Here is a 16226-nt window from a genome sequence, read left to right as displayed (position 1 = left end):
AACAAGGGTGACAAAATAAAAGCAAAGCTCTAAAATCAAATTGTAAGATAAACAAACTCCAATACTTAATATAGATAATAGTTACTATGCAGAATATTGATTTAAAAGTCTACTAAACTAAGTTGTATGCATGAATTTGTTGCCAAATCGCTCACATATAGGATTCTGTTTCAGGACGCTCTGCTTATATTATTATACCTAGTTTTAATAGGAATGAATATTTAAACAATCAATTGAATAGGATAATTATACTATACAAAAATGTTGTCAAAAAGTTAAAAATAATCATGTTTAAGTGGACATTCGGACTTTCTGGTAACGATTATAGAGTTGCTACACTTTCTAAATCGTACCCAAATGTTACAGGAATTAGCATGCAAAATTTGTAATCGTTAGGTCAATTCTATCTTGCCTAATATAACGAACAAATGGACGTACTGATAGATCCTTATTATATAAAAACTTCTCTTTTAAAAAATCATTTTCTTTGAAATTTACAGAAGGCTCTTCACAATTATCTAAAGTAATAAAATACTTAAGTACATTTTCTTGTAAACTGGTATAAGTATTTATTCTAGTTAATTTTATATTAAATGAAAGTTTTCAAAACTATAAAATTACATTTTTATAAAAACAAGGATGACAACATCCATAAAAGCGAAGCTCTGAAATGGTAGGACAAATGGTAGGGGCTTTTTTCTGAAGGTTCAGGGGAGAATTTTAAAAATTGTGTTTACATTTTTTATAGATATTTACTGTATTTTATAACTCTTTATAACATTTTATAACTCTTTATAACTTTTTATATTTATTTATATTCAATTATATTATTATTTATATTATTAGATATTCATATCACAGGAATCTTTACTCAAAATTTTTATCTTAAAAATTACATTTTCCTCATAGCGATACATACAAGGTGAATTATAGAATAACCTTGCTTCTAATAAATGAAGAGATAAAATAAGTAGGTAGAAGAATTTTATTAAACAAAAAGTAATTTGATAATTTTATATTTCACTAATCTTGAATACATAATAAAATTGTTGAAAAATTACATATTTGATCTTGTTTAAGTATTAATTAAAAATATATTAATGTGAAATTAGTTAAATATATAATAAGAAAAAAGGTCTTTGACATTAAATATTTATTAAGATAAATTACACGATTATAAACCTTTTCAAGTTGTTTTGTCTTAATAATGATTAATTTAAATTGAGGAAAAGTAGTATACAAAATAGTTTTATATATAGTTATATCATTTCACTGGTCGCCTAAAGGTGACTTTCAGATTAAACAATAAGTACTTAGGATTTTCTTTTTGATTTGACTAGTACCATTTATTGAAATCCCAACCATTTCTTCTTGGGAGAAAGTGCAGCAGGATTAAAATTTGGACGATTTTACATTCTTAACATGCCAATACATGGTAACAGCCAATTCGTAAGTATTTTTTTCATTGTGAAAGACTCCTTTGGCGACCAGTGTGTCCCTTCATAAAACATTTGTGTTTATTTTTTCTTCTTTTTTAGGATTTCCATAATTTTTGACTGGGTTTCTTTCAGCTGAGGAATACTTGATTCAGTTTGTTTGAGCTGCGGAATAAGATCAGGATCCAGATGTTCTTCTTCGGGGAGCAGCAGGAGCCCAGCGGAGTTGAACTTGGTGGCTACCTACAATTTAATACCAATATATATTAAAGGCTGTTAAAAGGTGTTTTGAGGATTAGCACATGTGAAGTTGCAGGTTTTCATTCTGATTCGGCTACTACTAAATTGTGGAAAGCCTAGTTATATCTCCCCAAATCCGACACCCGTGAAGGCAGCGAGATTTTAAATAACTTTATATCACCGCATTACCAGTAGCTATATTCCCTGAAGAATAGAGCCAAATCGGTTCAGTGGTTACAGAGATCTTAAGCTTCAGACAAACATTGTTCTACTTTGTATCATAGACAAATTCATCGACTTTTTGCGGGTTATGTGATAAAGCTAGTCTTTGTTTAAGGGATAAAGAGGTACCTCGAGTCGCTTTGCTTTGTAACTAACCCAGACTTCACAGTAAGAGCGAAGCTTTTCTACATTTAGTTTCAGTTAGTCTGTCAGTAACACATAACTCTTATTGTTGATTTAGACATGTTAAATTGTCCTATCGATTTCAATTTTGAAACGGTGATTCATTTAACAGTAAGGTACAATTTAAAACCATAGAAATTACAAGAAAGTACACTGTATCCAAGTAATTCAATGCACAAAATTTATGTTTAGTTTTCCAAATATTGTTGAATATCGTATGAATTATTAATAAATATTTTTCAATGTTCGTTTGTCTATCCGTCTGAATTGTTGAGCACTGCTATTATAAAATTTGTTATCCTTGTTTAGGCAAAGAGAAGTATTATAATGGATTTATTATTACTTGGATGTTACACCAGATTTTTCATGTACTCTAATAACGATTATCCCCATCCACATCCTTTACCCCATCCCCTCGCCACCTTTTAGAAGAGCGAACTGACCAATATATGGGTTCCATATTAACAAGATAAATTGATGATAAATTATCCATTTCATTATATCCTCGTATATCCTATATCCATTATTATTTTGATGTAATCTACATTGTTATAAACAGAAAATGTACTTTTAAACAACTTTTCCATATATTATTACAAAACTTTTGTCATTTACATGTTTGCAGTAGACAATAAATTTAGTGAGGGAAAGGACAATGAAGATTAAATTAATTTAAACAATATTTATCTACCTATTTTATGAATTTTATTTTAATTGTCTGTAATACGTGAGTTTTCAGTAATAGTATTGCTGAGAACCAGGTCAAATCCATCTGATCTTAATCGGTTTCAAAGCCATACTGGAAAATGTATAAATAGAAAAATCTGTTTATAATCTTAGATATGCAATTAGCTCTTAGTGCTACATATTTTGTATATAATTGTCCTGTTTTTATAGAAAAGATTTTACATTTCTTAAGCCTTTAATCTAAGAAAAAGTGTATAAAAGGAAAAAAATATTAAGGACTTAAGATCAAGTAAATATCTGTATAATCAGGGAGGGAGGAAACATTTGGCTGTTTATTATACTAGTCAATAAAGTCTTATTATAACTTTTTCTATTAACAACCTTGGGGACTTAAATTTGATTTTTATTGGTATGGTTGATTCGTTAGGTTGAGTGTTTAAACATTTAAACCATTAATTTGTATTCTATAGATACGTTGATTTTGTGTTACTTCATTGGGAATGAACATCAATTTATCGGCCATTGTCTTATCCCTTTAGATCCCTGACTAATAAATTTTATAATACGGAATAAAGTAAACTAATCCGAACTTAAAACCAGAAGCTTGCAGAAGTGGGGTGTTAAGTTAAAAATGTCACACACACCTTAAATTCAGAGTGACTGTCTAAAAAAACTAAGCGCTTACCACTTAGAGGATGCTTTTTTAGGGAATGTAAAGGGTGGAAATTTGAGGGGATGGACACTCCCCCCTAACACTAAAATTACATCACTCCTGGGGTCTATAATACCCCACCCTAAAGCTCACACCCTTCTCGATTTTGGTTTAAAGGGGGTGTCAAAAATCTTAATTGTGGTGTCAAAATTTCACCCCCTGACAAATACCAATACACGCCACTGATAGAACTGACTGAAACCAGGTCTAAATCTAACCAGTATTAACCTCTGCAACCCTAATTAAAATTCTTATCTTTTGTTTTTCAAATGATTAGTTTGACCGAGTTTACAAGATATTTCAGGTATTTTCTTTCATAAAATTATGGAGAAATACTAGAATAATGCACTAATTAACTGGATACCTATAGAATATATTGATGGGGAAAAAATTCATCAATCTAGCTTGATAAAATGGATCTTATTTATTGGTCAGTTCTTTCTTTCAGTAGAAGGGGAGGTGGTTGGGTAAAGGGAGTAGATATCATTATTTTAGCCAGCTTCAAGTTTTACTTTATTACAGAACATGAAAATCTGGTGCAACATCCAGGTAATAATATATCGATTACTTATTGACAACATAGAAAAAGTTCATTAACTCAATTTTAAATTAAGTGGAGACCCAAATACTCCCCCTTCCCCCCCCCCCCCTCTAAAGAAAAACATAATGTTTTAACTTTTTGCTTTAATAGTATACAGTATACAATGAATAACTGAGCTAATTATAAAGTCGTCAAATCGCCGCCACAAAAACACTTAAATTAAGGCTGCTTATGCTCAAATTCCATTTCAAATTAATAATCAAGTAATAACCAAAGAAGTTAATAATGTTTCCTATTGCTGCTATGTTCGACGAATGACAAGAACTTCCAAAATATAAGGCCAAGCAATCAAAGAAAATTCTTTATTGCTTAATTTTATTTTTCCATAAACCTTTGATTTATATATGTATATAAAGCTATGATAAATAAAGTAATCAAGAAGTCTGATAAAAAGAAGTTTAAGCTCCAGTTCCGTTTCAAAGTTCTATATAGTTACTTCTATAGGACTTATTAGCCAGGTTGTAACCAAGAGTGGGGCCTGGGCATTATGACGAGCTCAAAGTCTATTTATAGAGCTCGTTATATATATATATTTATTGGTCATAGCTTTACCCAGTTATTAACTATCTATACCTAACCTAATCTGATTTAAACATAGATATTGTTGGAATACAGTAAGTGAATATCCAAAGTGTTTGTTATTTATGGTACTACGTCAAACCCTAGATACGTCAAACACTAGATGCGACAAACGCTAGACAGACAAACAGTAGACAGACAAACCCTAGACACGACATACGCTAGATACGACAAACGCTAGAATGCGACAAACACTAGAATATGACAAACGCTAGATTTTTTCTAAAGGGGACAAACACTAGATACGACAAACGCTAGAATTAATCCTTACAATAAAGTAAAAGGATCTCGCTAACCGCTAAACTGATTAGGTTCTCCTTAACAGGGTAGCTTCTCATAGGTCCCGGAAAGTTTTAAACCTTTTTTGGGGGAGGGTACTACCACCATCCTAAGATATTTTCACCTAGAAAATAATTACACCCCCCACCCAAAAAAAATTTATTTAAAAAAAATTAAACTAAAAAATGGAGTTGGGGGATGGGGTGGGTCGAAAGTTTTAGAAGAAAATTTTCTTTTTCGTTTGCTAACCAACTTTTGGTAATTTAATGAATTTTGCATGGTTGGTTTAAAAAGTTGAGTGTTCAAACGTTTCAACCACTAATTTTACGCAATAGGGGATGTACATTGTACATAGATTTTTCGGCCATTATCTTATTAGTTTAGATCCCCCCATTGATAGTAATATAAATTTAGTATTAATTAACAAAAAAATCCAGAATATTTTTTTAAGTTTAAATTCTAGCGTATGTCGCTTCTAGTGTTAGTCGCACTTTTAAAATTCTACTGTTTGTCGCGAAATTGAAAATTCTACTGTTTGTCGTAGTCTAGTGTTTGACGCATCTATTGTTTGTCTGTCTAGTGTTTGACGCATCTACTGTTTGTCTGTCTAGCGTTTGTCGCATCTACTGTTTGACGTAACTAGTGTTTGACGTAGTACCGGTATTTATATACTAAATATTGCTACTCTATAACTAACTATTTAACGTTTGTTTTCCGTAGTATAAATACCACAGGGGTGACATTCCACGTGGATGAACAACATACATTATAGGCTCAGAATCAAACCTGCCAACTATCGGCTAAGAACCGTTTTTTACTGGCCATATTGGATAAAATGAAAACTAACCTTGTCCTGTCCATGCAAGTAGTAATCTTTCAGTTTCTCTCCAGCAAAGTTGATGGAAACCTCGGGGTTATCCAACAATTCAGGTCGCCTAAACAAACAATTTATAGACCATATGAGCATTTTTCATAGGAATCTTCAAGTAAATTACAGAGTAGTTTGCTATTAATAAAGGAGAAAATTGATTTAATTATAAAACAATCTTGATTTCTCTGGTAATTAAATAATCAAAACTCGGGATCTAGTGCAGTTTACAGTAAATTATTCCTGGTAACGATTATCTCCAAAAATATATTAACTTTAAAGGCAGCTAGCTGCCAAACAACCTTTCATTTATGCCATGCCCGCACACCGTGTTAAGCAACACAAGAAGGCCTATAAATAATCTGGAATAGCACAGATCAAATTATGCATATGGAAAGCTTTGCTAAAGAAACAAGGATGACAACATCCATAAAAGCGAAGCACTGAAACGGTAGGACAAACGGACATTAACATTTGTATATTTTCAGAACTGAATAATCAGAATATAAATGTATAAGTATGTCCATAAACATCATCCTGTATCAAACAGTTTTTCAACAAATTTACTTACAATTTTGCTTCGACTCTTATACTTTTATATTCTGATCATTCAGTTCAGACACTGTACAAGTGTTAATGTCCGTTTGTCCTACCGTTTCAGTGCTTCGCTTTTATGGATGTTGTGATCCTTGTTTTATGTACATACATTGCGAGATAACTGTTTATGAGTAATGACTATTCCGAATTATTTGTTTTCTTTAGACGGTAAAAATTTTGTGCGAGCATAATCTATACGCTTCCCCTTTTGGCCGTTAGCAGCCTTTAAAGTTAATTTTGGATTTTTGGATTTAATCGATACCAGGAACATTTTACAGTGAACTGCACTAGATCCAAATAATCAAAACTCTAAATACGCAAATAAAGAGAGAGAGAAAACTGATATAAGCAGTTTTAACAGAATTCAAGACAAAAGAAATTCTTTTGGGAAAACATATTTTTTCTGAAGAATGGTCTGTAATCAGGGAGGGAGGGGATATAGGAATGTAAATTATACGGATTCCTAAAGTTTATGACTTCCTTCTGGGAAATTAATTTTTTTATATCAGGTAAGCTTTACATAATTACCGTTTTCATTTTTAAGTCTATTAAGGATGATTTTGGAGACATAGCTTCTAATATTATAAAGTAAAGGTAGTGGAACAAGTTTCCCGCAGGGTTAATGTCCATGAAAGGAACTTGTAAGACGAAAAAAAAACTACCAATACCTCTCAGTTCCAAATCCAATTTGTTTAGTTCTGATCCTCTCTGTGTAGTGATTATCATAACCTTCTCTAAAAAGACAAAAATTATTAAATTTAAAAAATTATTAACTAGATATAGAAAAAATCACGCTTTTCCCTTAAAGTGACACTAGAACGTGCAAACTTTTTTTGATGGACAAATTTGCAGCGGATTTTGAGATGTATCATAAATATTTTCATAGTTACAAACATAGTAATAAAAAAGTTAGCTTTATAAAACGTGCTCGTGCGTGATAAAAGCTGTGATTCCGCGATTAATTAAATATTAATTCCATTGCATTGTTGATCTAACATAAGAGTACAAAATAGGGGCTAAGTGAGGGTGTCAAAACCCCCCTAATTGGAATTTGGAAGGCCTGCCTTTTGGCCCCTTTGAACTCCGCTGCTTTTAACAGAGAATCAGTTAAATATATCACGACTACGCAACTTATGCAAAGACCTACGTAAAAACGAAAACTGAAAGGTCAAAAGATAAAAAAATACCTAGTAAATCCGGTAAAAAAGTAATTTGAATAGCTGTTATCAAGTTTTATAAGCAAGATTTCTTTAAACCATATTTAAAAAGTAAAGCTTTTCATAACTTTATACGTTTGTCCATCGTAAATATTATAGCTCCTGTTAATATAAAGCTGAAATTTTACATGAAGTAGTTTTATTATCTTCCGATCTAAAAGATAAAGGGGACTATCCACGAACAAGAGCAAGTGATTCTAAGCACCTTCCAGCAGTGATTATAAATGTTTTTTTTTTGTGAATATATAAGTGTTATGTTTAATATCGTTATATCGACTAAAAAATTTAAGTTTCACAATGTTTTTCTATTAACAAAACTCTGAAATGTTAAACATTTTGTGACAAAATATCATCAAATGTTTTGTTGACTTCAAAAGTTCAAATAAAATAATATGCTAAAACATAATCAAATGCTATAAATTACAAAAGTACACTAATAAAACTGTTAATAATATTTCAAGTTACCATCACTTTTTCTAAATTAACAATTTTCATCAAAAAAGTTTACTTTTGTGCCATAGCAGTTTTAACTCAACAAAACATTTGATGATATTTAGTCACAAAATGTCTATTATTTCAAAGTTTTATTCATATAAAACCATGGTGAAAGTAAACTTTTTAAATAGATATAACGATATTAAACATAACCCTAGTATATTAACAAAAAAAAAAAAATTTGAATCACTGCTGGAAGGTGCTTGGAATCACTTGCTCTTGTTCGTGGATAGTGCCCTTTTAGGAAGGTTGCGCAATATATTCTAAGAGAAGTATCTCTTTATCAGAATGGAGAGCCCAATTGGTCCAGTGGTTAGAAGTTTTTTCACCTTTTCTCATTCGCAAAGCTTCGCTTTAATAATTTTTAAATTGTCATCCTTGTCTAATAAAAAAAAATCACCGGAAATTTAATTAAGAGCAATATTAACATTGTAAGTTAGATTAAAATTTGAGTAATTTTAATTAGAAAGGATTTAAACAGTTCTGATCATTATTTGTGTTGGAAATAAAATAAAACAAGGATGACGACATTCATAAGTGGCGAAGCTCATAAATAATTGCTTTATTAACAATGCAATTAGACAAGGTAAGTCCCAAGGTACTAACATTTAAACTATTGCAGACAACCTACCATGATAACTAAGCCAAAGCATTCAACCCTACTTTTACTATAAAAGTCACGCAACTGCATAGTAGCCGTAAGTGCAACTTTTAACGTCTTTATACTAATTATGATGCAATTTAGACCGAGATTCGATCACCTCCCAGGCCACAAGCACAAAGACGCTACGTTTTCCGGTACAGACAAGAGTTAAGTGTTATATTCTTTTACTCAATTGTGCTGCAAAAGAACTGTTTGATATAATATAGCTCTTGGCGACTAAACAGTCAGATACACAAAATGATAACAAAAATATTATTAAAACTACAGTATTTAATAACACTGTAGCAATTTTAATTGTAGTTTTAAAAGGAAAACATTCACTTGGAAGGTTGGTGGTACTCTTCTCCAAAAAAGTTATAACCTCCCTAAGACCTATAAGAACTTACTCTGTAAAGGAGAACTATGTCAGTTCAACAGTTAGCAAGATCCTTCGGAAAACACAGATCCTGATCATTTAAGGCATAGCGGTTAGATCCTTCCGTACACATAGACAGACAAAGATCCTGTTACTTTTATATAAGGATTATAACTCCCAATAAACATTAGTAAGTTTGTGTATCACACTGTCCTTACCTGAGAATATTAAAATCATATTCAATAGGTTCTTTATTCTTCAGATATCTTCTCATCCTACAAAATTAAGATCATGTCAAATATACGAAGGAAATTTTTTTTGCAGGGATTTAAAGGGATAAGACAATGACCGATAAATTTATGTACATCCCCAATAATGATAAACAAAATTACCTCTTCTGTAGATTAAAATTAGTGGTTGAAACGTTTGAACGCTCAACTTTATTAACCAAACAATCAAAATACACTAAAGTCCCAAAAGTTGTTCTGCAAACGAATAAGAAAACGTTATTATAGGAATTTGGGGACTAGTGTAATAAACAGCCCATTGTCCCTCTCTGTTTTTTTTTATTTTATTTTGAAGGCTGTCCACCATGGCTTAGGTTCGTATTTAGTTAGAACGGTAATGGATATAAGAAAATGTGAGAGATTCTCGCATACACTGATGATATGATACTTCGAGCTTGTTAATATAAAGATAACTCAAATCAACCTCCTTTACCCCATTCCCTCCCCTGCTACTGGTAAAAAAAAAAACACTGACCAATAAATGAGGACCATTGTAACAACCTAAATTAATAACAACCCCCCCCCCCGGCCCCCCCCCTGTCATATAATATCCACGTATTCTAGATCTGCAAAACATGGAATCTATTTATTTGGAACAGTCAATATTTCCGAATGTTAAATTAGACTTTTTCCTTTTAAATTGGGTTGAGAAAGATTTCCAACAGAATGTTTTTTTAATATTAAATGAAGCACAGGTAACGTGCAACTGACGTGCCAAAATTTCATCCAAACATTTAGCCGTTAGCAGTCTTAAAAAAAAATTTCTTGCATATTGTATATCCAACATGATCCAAAAATTCAAATATACTGACGTCAATGTAATAGGATTTTAATTCTTAATTACAATTCTCTACATAAGTTTAATATTGAATTTTAAAAGAAATAAAAAGAAACTTGTAAATTTGAATTTATGACTGCTACCAAATTGTTAAGTATTATGACTCAAAAAAATGTTTAGTATAGTAACGTAGTTACTATATAATAAGGATGCCAACATCCATAAAAGCTAAGCTCTGAAACAAAGTTAAAAATCTACGTATTTTAAATGGTCATTCTGGTAACGATTATAGAGTACCAGTTGCTACGCTGTCTAAATCCTAGGAATCGCCATGCTAAGTTTGAAATCGATAAAACAATTAGGTATAACATGTCTAAATTAACGAAAAAAAGCTAACCGTTACGGACGGACCGAAAAACGTACTGTCCGACCCTAATTATAGAAAAGTTTCGCTTCTAAAAATTTATTAATAACACTGCACAAAAATAAACCCAAAACTTATCTTCAGAAAATTGTGCTTGTAAAATAGGAATCCCCATATTTTTATTTTTTTCCGACATACTTGCATATAAAGACTTGAATATAGAGATACTTCGCTCATACCATGTTTTTATAGACCTACTGACTTTTTGATCATTTATACAAAGTTGCTACGCCTTTAAATTGTACCAAACTGATACAGAAATCATCGTACCAAGTTTGAAATCCATAGGAAAACTCTTACATGCCTTTAAAAACATCTTTTTGTTCGAGTACTAAGTATCTTAACCTAAATTCAATTAGAATTATAATATTTTTATCAAAACATCATTAGCACCACGTTTTTCATTATAACATTTCAATTAAATTAACAAATCTGTTTATAAAATTATTATCATTAGAAAAAAATGGTTACCACACGATAATTTAACTTTTATGTACAGTAAGTATTTTGTACATTTGAGTTGGTCATCGGCGTCATTAGGTGGTCCTTAATGCCCATATTCTTTCAAATAAAGTAGTAAGGTTTTTTAGTCTGAATCTTTAGTTTTTACTTTCTACTAAACTAATTGGATATCTCCATTTTTGCATTACAGAAAAAATATTCTGCATGGGTCATTTTTTGCATAAATCAACCACATTTTGGCTGGAGCAAAAATTTTATCAAAATTTTTCCAGGGTGGAACAGTATATTAAACATGTATAAAAGGCGTACAAACTCAATAAGTTACTTTGTAACAATCAAACAAATAAGATTAGAAGAAAAAATTTTAATTTTTCTAATGAGTTATTTTTCTACAATCAAGCTGAAATACCTCACGTTTACTTTTAATACGGGGTTGTACTACAATTATTCCAAGGGTTATTGAAGGAAATGGGGCATGTACTCCTCCCTCTGCCAATAGCCTAAAACCAGCAAAGCACCAATACTAATCTCTCTAATCTAACTTTGAAGCAATCGGTTTACAGTATCTTAAAGTGTGTATTATAACTTCAAAACCACTGAACCGTCCCTCCCCCATCTAGTTTTGAAATAAATTAAAATAAGGAGAAATTATCTCTTTTCTTATATGCCTACGGTGCCCTAGCTTAGCGGGGATACCTTGTACCCAATATAACCTAACCTAACCAATGGGGAAAAAAACATAAAAAACCAAGGATGACAACATCCATAAAAGGGAAGCACTGAAACGGTAGGACAAACGGACATCAATATTATTATAAGCTTAATTCATCTTAGGGATTTTTAGATAATGATTTAAAGTTTTATAATTTGTAAGCTACTTTCTTAATAAATAAATTTCCTTTAATAATTTTTTAGGTTTTTACGTAACTTTTGTTAATACTATTAGTTACTAGGGCAGGGGAGATAATTTTTCGGCCATACAAATTTAATACTGAAACAACTAATACATTGAAAATGTACTAGTATGTTTTACCATTTACCATAAAAGTTTGTCAAATTCTGCGAGTAAAATTAATATTTTATAAAAAAAACTGTTTTGTTCATAGGTTGCATAACTACAAGAAATATGAACTTCGCTAATAAAAACTGTATGAATTATGTTGTCTTAACCTTGTAGATAGCCTATATTATGTTAAAACACACGCCCACACACACACACTGAAATATTAAAGATTAACAAATAAGTGTTAAACAGTAAATTAGTAATAACATACGGACATGTCTTGTAAGAATATCTGCATAGGGGGAAAAATTCTAAGAGAAGTATGTATAGTTTCATGTAAATATGTTTTTCTGAAAGGTTAAATTTAGCTATATAATATGAGAGACAATAATAATAGTCAGAATTAATCAAAAATATTACAGAACAAGATATTTATAGGTTTCCTATAGATGTTGCTGACAACATAGAAATTACCTGGCATATCCAGTTTTCATAAACCAGATGAGTTCATGAATATTATGCCTGGGAATAATATCTGGGTCTGCCATGATCAGAGCTGATTTGTAATCTCCTTTCATGATTGCCTAAAATATAACATCTGTTATTTTTATTTCTCAGCTGCCACGGCCGTATATATGTATGTATGGCAGCTGGATACCTATAAAGGAACATAGCTATCCTAAGGGATAAGATGATGGATGACAAATTGATATTCATACCCAATGATAATAAACAAGATTACTCCTTCTGTAAATTACAATTAGTGGTTGAAACATTTGGATACCACTAATTTTGTACCTAGTACCCAATCTAATTCAAGTGAAAGAGCACAAGGATTTTGTGCTAACAAATAAGATAATGTGCTAATAAAACTTTGGGTACCAGTGTAATTTACAGCCCAATGACACCTTCAACCCTGAAATTACCTTCAGGTTCATTAAGTGTCTTTGGTAAAATTGTATACCTGTAAAGGACCTCTATGTTCATAGGGTGTTTCTGGTGAAAGTACATGTATACCTGGAAAGGACCTCCGAGTTCAAAGGGTGTTCCAGGTAAAAGTACAATTGTATACTTTTAAATGCCTTCATATTCATTAATTGTATCTGGTATAAGAATTGTACATTTATAAACTACCTCAATATTCATAGGGTGTCTCTGGTAAAACTAGAAGTTTATACCTGTAAAGGGCCTCCATGTTCACAGGGTGGAACTGGAAAGTAGGGGTTCATGTCAGATGTAGCACTGTTCCATTCCATCAACTTGTTGATCAACAAAAATGGAGAGCATCTAAAAACATTCAATTTAGCTGACTTTGACAACCTAAAACTTCAGTGAAAGGCATTAAAGAGGCAGGTTGAAGGAACAGGGGAAAAAAATTATCTCCAATTTAGGTTGCTAACATGGGTATCATTTATTGGTCAGTTTGTATATACAGATGGGAGGGGTTGGGGTTAAGAGGTAGAATGTTACTTTAGACAGCTCCAAGTTTCACTATACTAGAGTATATAACAGTCTGGTGTAAGATCCAAGTAATAATTAACATAAATCCATTGATGAAGGTAATAATATAACACCCTCCACCACCCCCCCCCCCCCTCTCTTTTTGTGGAAGGGAGGGAAAAGTATTCTCGCTCACCTAAACATAAGAATATGGTTCACATCACAGGTTGAACCAAAAAAGTGTTTTTGGACATTTTAAATGCCATCAACATTATCATAGCTAAAAAAATTAAAATCTAACAACTAGGGTATAATGTTTGGGTGCTGCGGTTCCAATCGATTCTCTAGTTAATACACAATTAACTCACCCCTCTCCTCCTTGATTTATAATTAAATATTGACAATTCTTTCATAAAGGAAAAAACGTAATTGGAATTTTTTATGGTTAGGTAATTAAGAAGGAAAATTAATATAAAAATCGCCTAATCTAAATCCATCAAAATATCTGTGTTAATCTGCTAAAAACCTCTTTTTCCTTTAGATTATCTCAAATATTTTCTTAATTTGAATGGGTTTTAATGCAACCATCTCGTAATCAGTGAGAAAATGGCACTTAGGATTCGAATTTCGATCTGAACTTTTGCATGAGTAATAATTGGTAGGTCTATTTTCCCTAAATCGAACAAAAAGTTGGAAAAGTAACAGCTGGCGGCTCAGCCGTTTAGCCGTTTTTTGCCTATTTTCAGGGTAAATCCATCATCAATTACGTAGGAATCAACTGTTTAAAACATATTTTTGGTTTAATTCATGTTAAATGATAGCAATAACCATTTTTAAAACTTCTAGTACCAACAACTACCGTCTAGAACCGTTTGATAGCGTTTTTGAGTAGCAAAGAGTTTTTGGTGTGGATAGGTTTCGTGACTAATTTCCACTATATAGATACAAAAAATTGCAAAACTGCTGGGCCGCCAGCCGTTTGCCGTTACTTTTCCAACTTTTTGTTCGATTTAAGGAAAATAGACCTACCAAGGATTACTCATGCAAAATTTTAGATGGAAATTCTAATTCTAAGTGCCATTTGCTCACTGATTACGAGATGGTTGCATTAAACCCCCCCCCCCCCCTTAAGTAAATAATTTAAGTAAGATTTACAAAGAAAAAAGCACTAGACAAGAATGACATATTTACCCTAAAGCATAGCTCAGAAACATTATTAATTTTTTATAAATATTTATAATTACCTAATTACTAAAAACACTTTAGTCATAAAATCTAAAAAGAGAGAAAATCATTTCCATAAAAAAAACGCAACATAACAAGCTAAGACCGTCGTTTTTAAGGATTCGGTAATAAAACATTATATAAATAATATTACCAACTTACAAACACCCCTGGACCGCTATGGTTTTCATTTTCAGCGAAGCTTCATAGCAGTCATTTTATTTTGGGGAAGACATCATCTCCACCCTCCCAAAATAAATCACCCAAAAAACTAACGTGTTTACTTCCGAAAAAAAAATTATTCCCTCTTCAAAAACATATAAAATATTATTAACAAAAAACACCCTTACTAAATCTCCTTAATTTCGGGTAATCCTAGATCACACCTCTCTGGAGGCAACGCCGATATTTATTCGAAGGGTATTTGAATAATTTCAAGAAAATTAATAAGAACAAGGATGACAACATCCATAAAAACGAAGCACTGAAACTGTAGGACAAACGGACATTAACACTTGTATAGTGTCAGAACTGAATAATTATAATATAAATGCATAAGGGTCAAAGCAAAATTGTAAGTAAATTTGTTGAAAAAAACTGTTTGATTCAGGATAATGTTTATGGACATACTTACATTTTTAGGACTTGATTTTAGAGTTGCTTCGCTTATTATATTATACTTTGTTGTCCAAGGAATCAACATACCAAAAAAAATAATCAGATGATTAGTTCACATAAAAATTTGTTGTTAGAAAAGTAAAAAAATCAACATGTTGGACGTACTGACATTTTGGTAATGATTATAGAGTTGCTACGCTTTCTAAATCGTACCTATCTACTAAAGGAATCACCATGCAAAATTGCTTTCAAAATTACCTTGGGACAGGAGCATAAACACTTTGAAGCAGACATAACAGCAATGCACTATGCTTTAAAACCATTTCAAAACACTTCTATTAAATACAATAACTATGCAGCAATACTGGACACAAAACAATCGCACGGATGGACAATATAAAACAGAATGAAGGAAAATAAAGCTGAAACGTACATGAAGTACAATGAATGCCGCTGAATTGTGCGCATTTTAATGTCGTCTTTGCTAAGCTACAAAAATATGTGAGGAATATAAGTAACCCAACTTAATTTTAGAATCAGCAAAGGCATTTAGATATATTAGTTAGCTTAATTGTGGTGCAAGAAGGGTCGAACTCTCCCTCCTTAATTAAAGTAAACCAGTGACTTGGAGCTGCATATTTGAAGCGGATCTTCGACGACATACAGACAGGTTCGCCGTGCAATTTATCACCGACAAGAATGACATGAGGAGCACTGGTCATCTTAAATGAAAACCTTAGCTGTCTATCTTGAATAGCAGACGAAAAAAATCACATATCCCAGAAAGCGTTACGGACGTACGATCAGGCAAAGTTAATTATAGAGTAGCTCTGCTATGAAGATTTGTGTTTACTC

The 16226-nt window shown here is 31.7% G+C and overlaps 1 protein-coding gene across 2 annotated transcripts; it reads right to left on the bottom strand.

The window, feature by feature from the left end:
* Nucleotides 1-1000: 1000 nt before the first annotated feature.
* Nucleotides 1001-16048, bottom strand: LOC145322006 (uncharacterized). Of its 2 annotated transcripts, XM_080163733.1 has the most exons (8): nucleotides 15630-16048; nucleotides 13268-13376; nucleotides 12564-12673; nucleotides 9354-9410; nucleotides 7073-7138; nucleotides 5787-5874; nucleotides 1489-1679; nucleotides 1001-1280 (listed from the first exon to the last, which is right to left on the bottom strand). In XM_080163733.1, the coding sequence occupies exons 1-7, from the start codon at nucleotides 15692-15694 to the stop codon at nucleotides 1518-1520; spliced, it is 657 nt and encodes a 218-aa protein (XP_080019859.1). In that variant the 5' UTR covers nucleotides 15695-16048; the 3' UTR covers nucleotides 1001-1280; nucleotides 1489-1517. The 2 variants fall into 2 exon arrangements, with proteins under 2 accessions (XP_080019859.1, XP_080019858.1); XM_080163732.1 differs by having other exon boundaries at nucleotides 1001-1679.
* Between the last annotated feature and the right edge of the window lie 178 nt (nucleotides 16049-16226).

This window comes from Acartia tonsa, chromosome 6 (assembly GCF_053477335.1).
Source record: "Acartia tonsa isolate MP-2025a chromosome 6, ASM5347733v1, whole genome shotgun sequence".
In the NCBI taxonomy this organism is placed as follows: Eukaryota; Metazoa; Arthropoda; class Copepoda; order Calanoida; family Acartiidae; genus Acartia; species Acartia tonsa.
This window is presented reverse-complemented; position numbering and strand designations above follow the sequence as displayed.

Bases quoted from the DNA above. Each gene is read 5' to 3' on its own strand.
- LOC145322006 (XM_080163732.1), bottom strand. From the start codon at position 15,694: ATGGTTTTAAAGCATAGTGCATTGCTGTTATGTCTGCTTCAAAGTGTT. The intron at 13,377-15,629 runs GTAATTTTGAAA...GAATGTTTTTAG, and splicing joins GTTTATGCTCCTGTCCCAAG to ATGCTCTCCATTTTTGTTGA. The intron at 7,139-9,353 runs GTAAGGACAGTG...TTGTCTTTTTAG, and splicing joins TATGATTTTAATATTCTCAG to AGAAGGTTATGATAATCACT.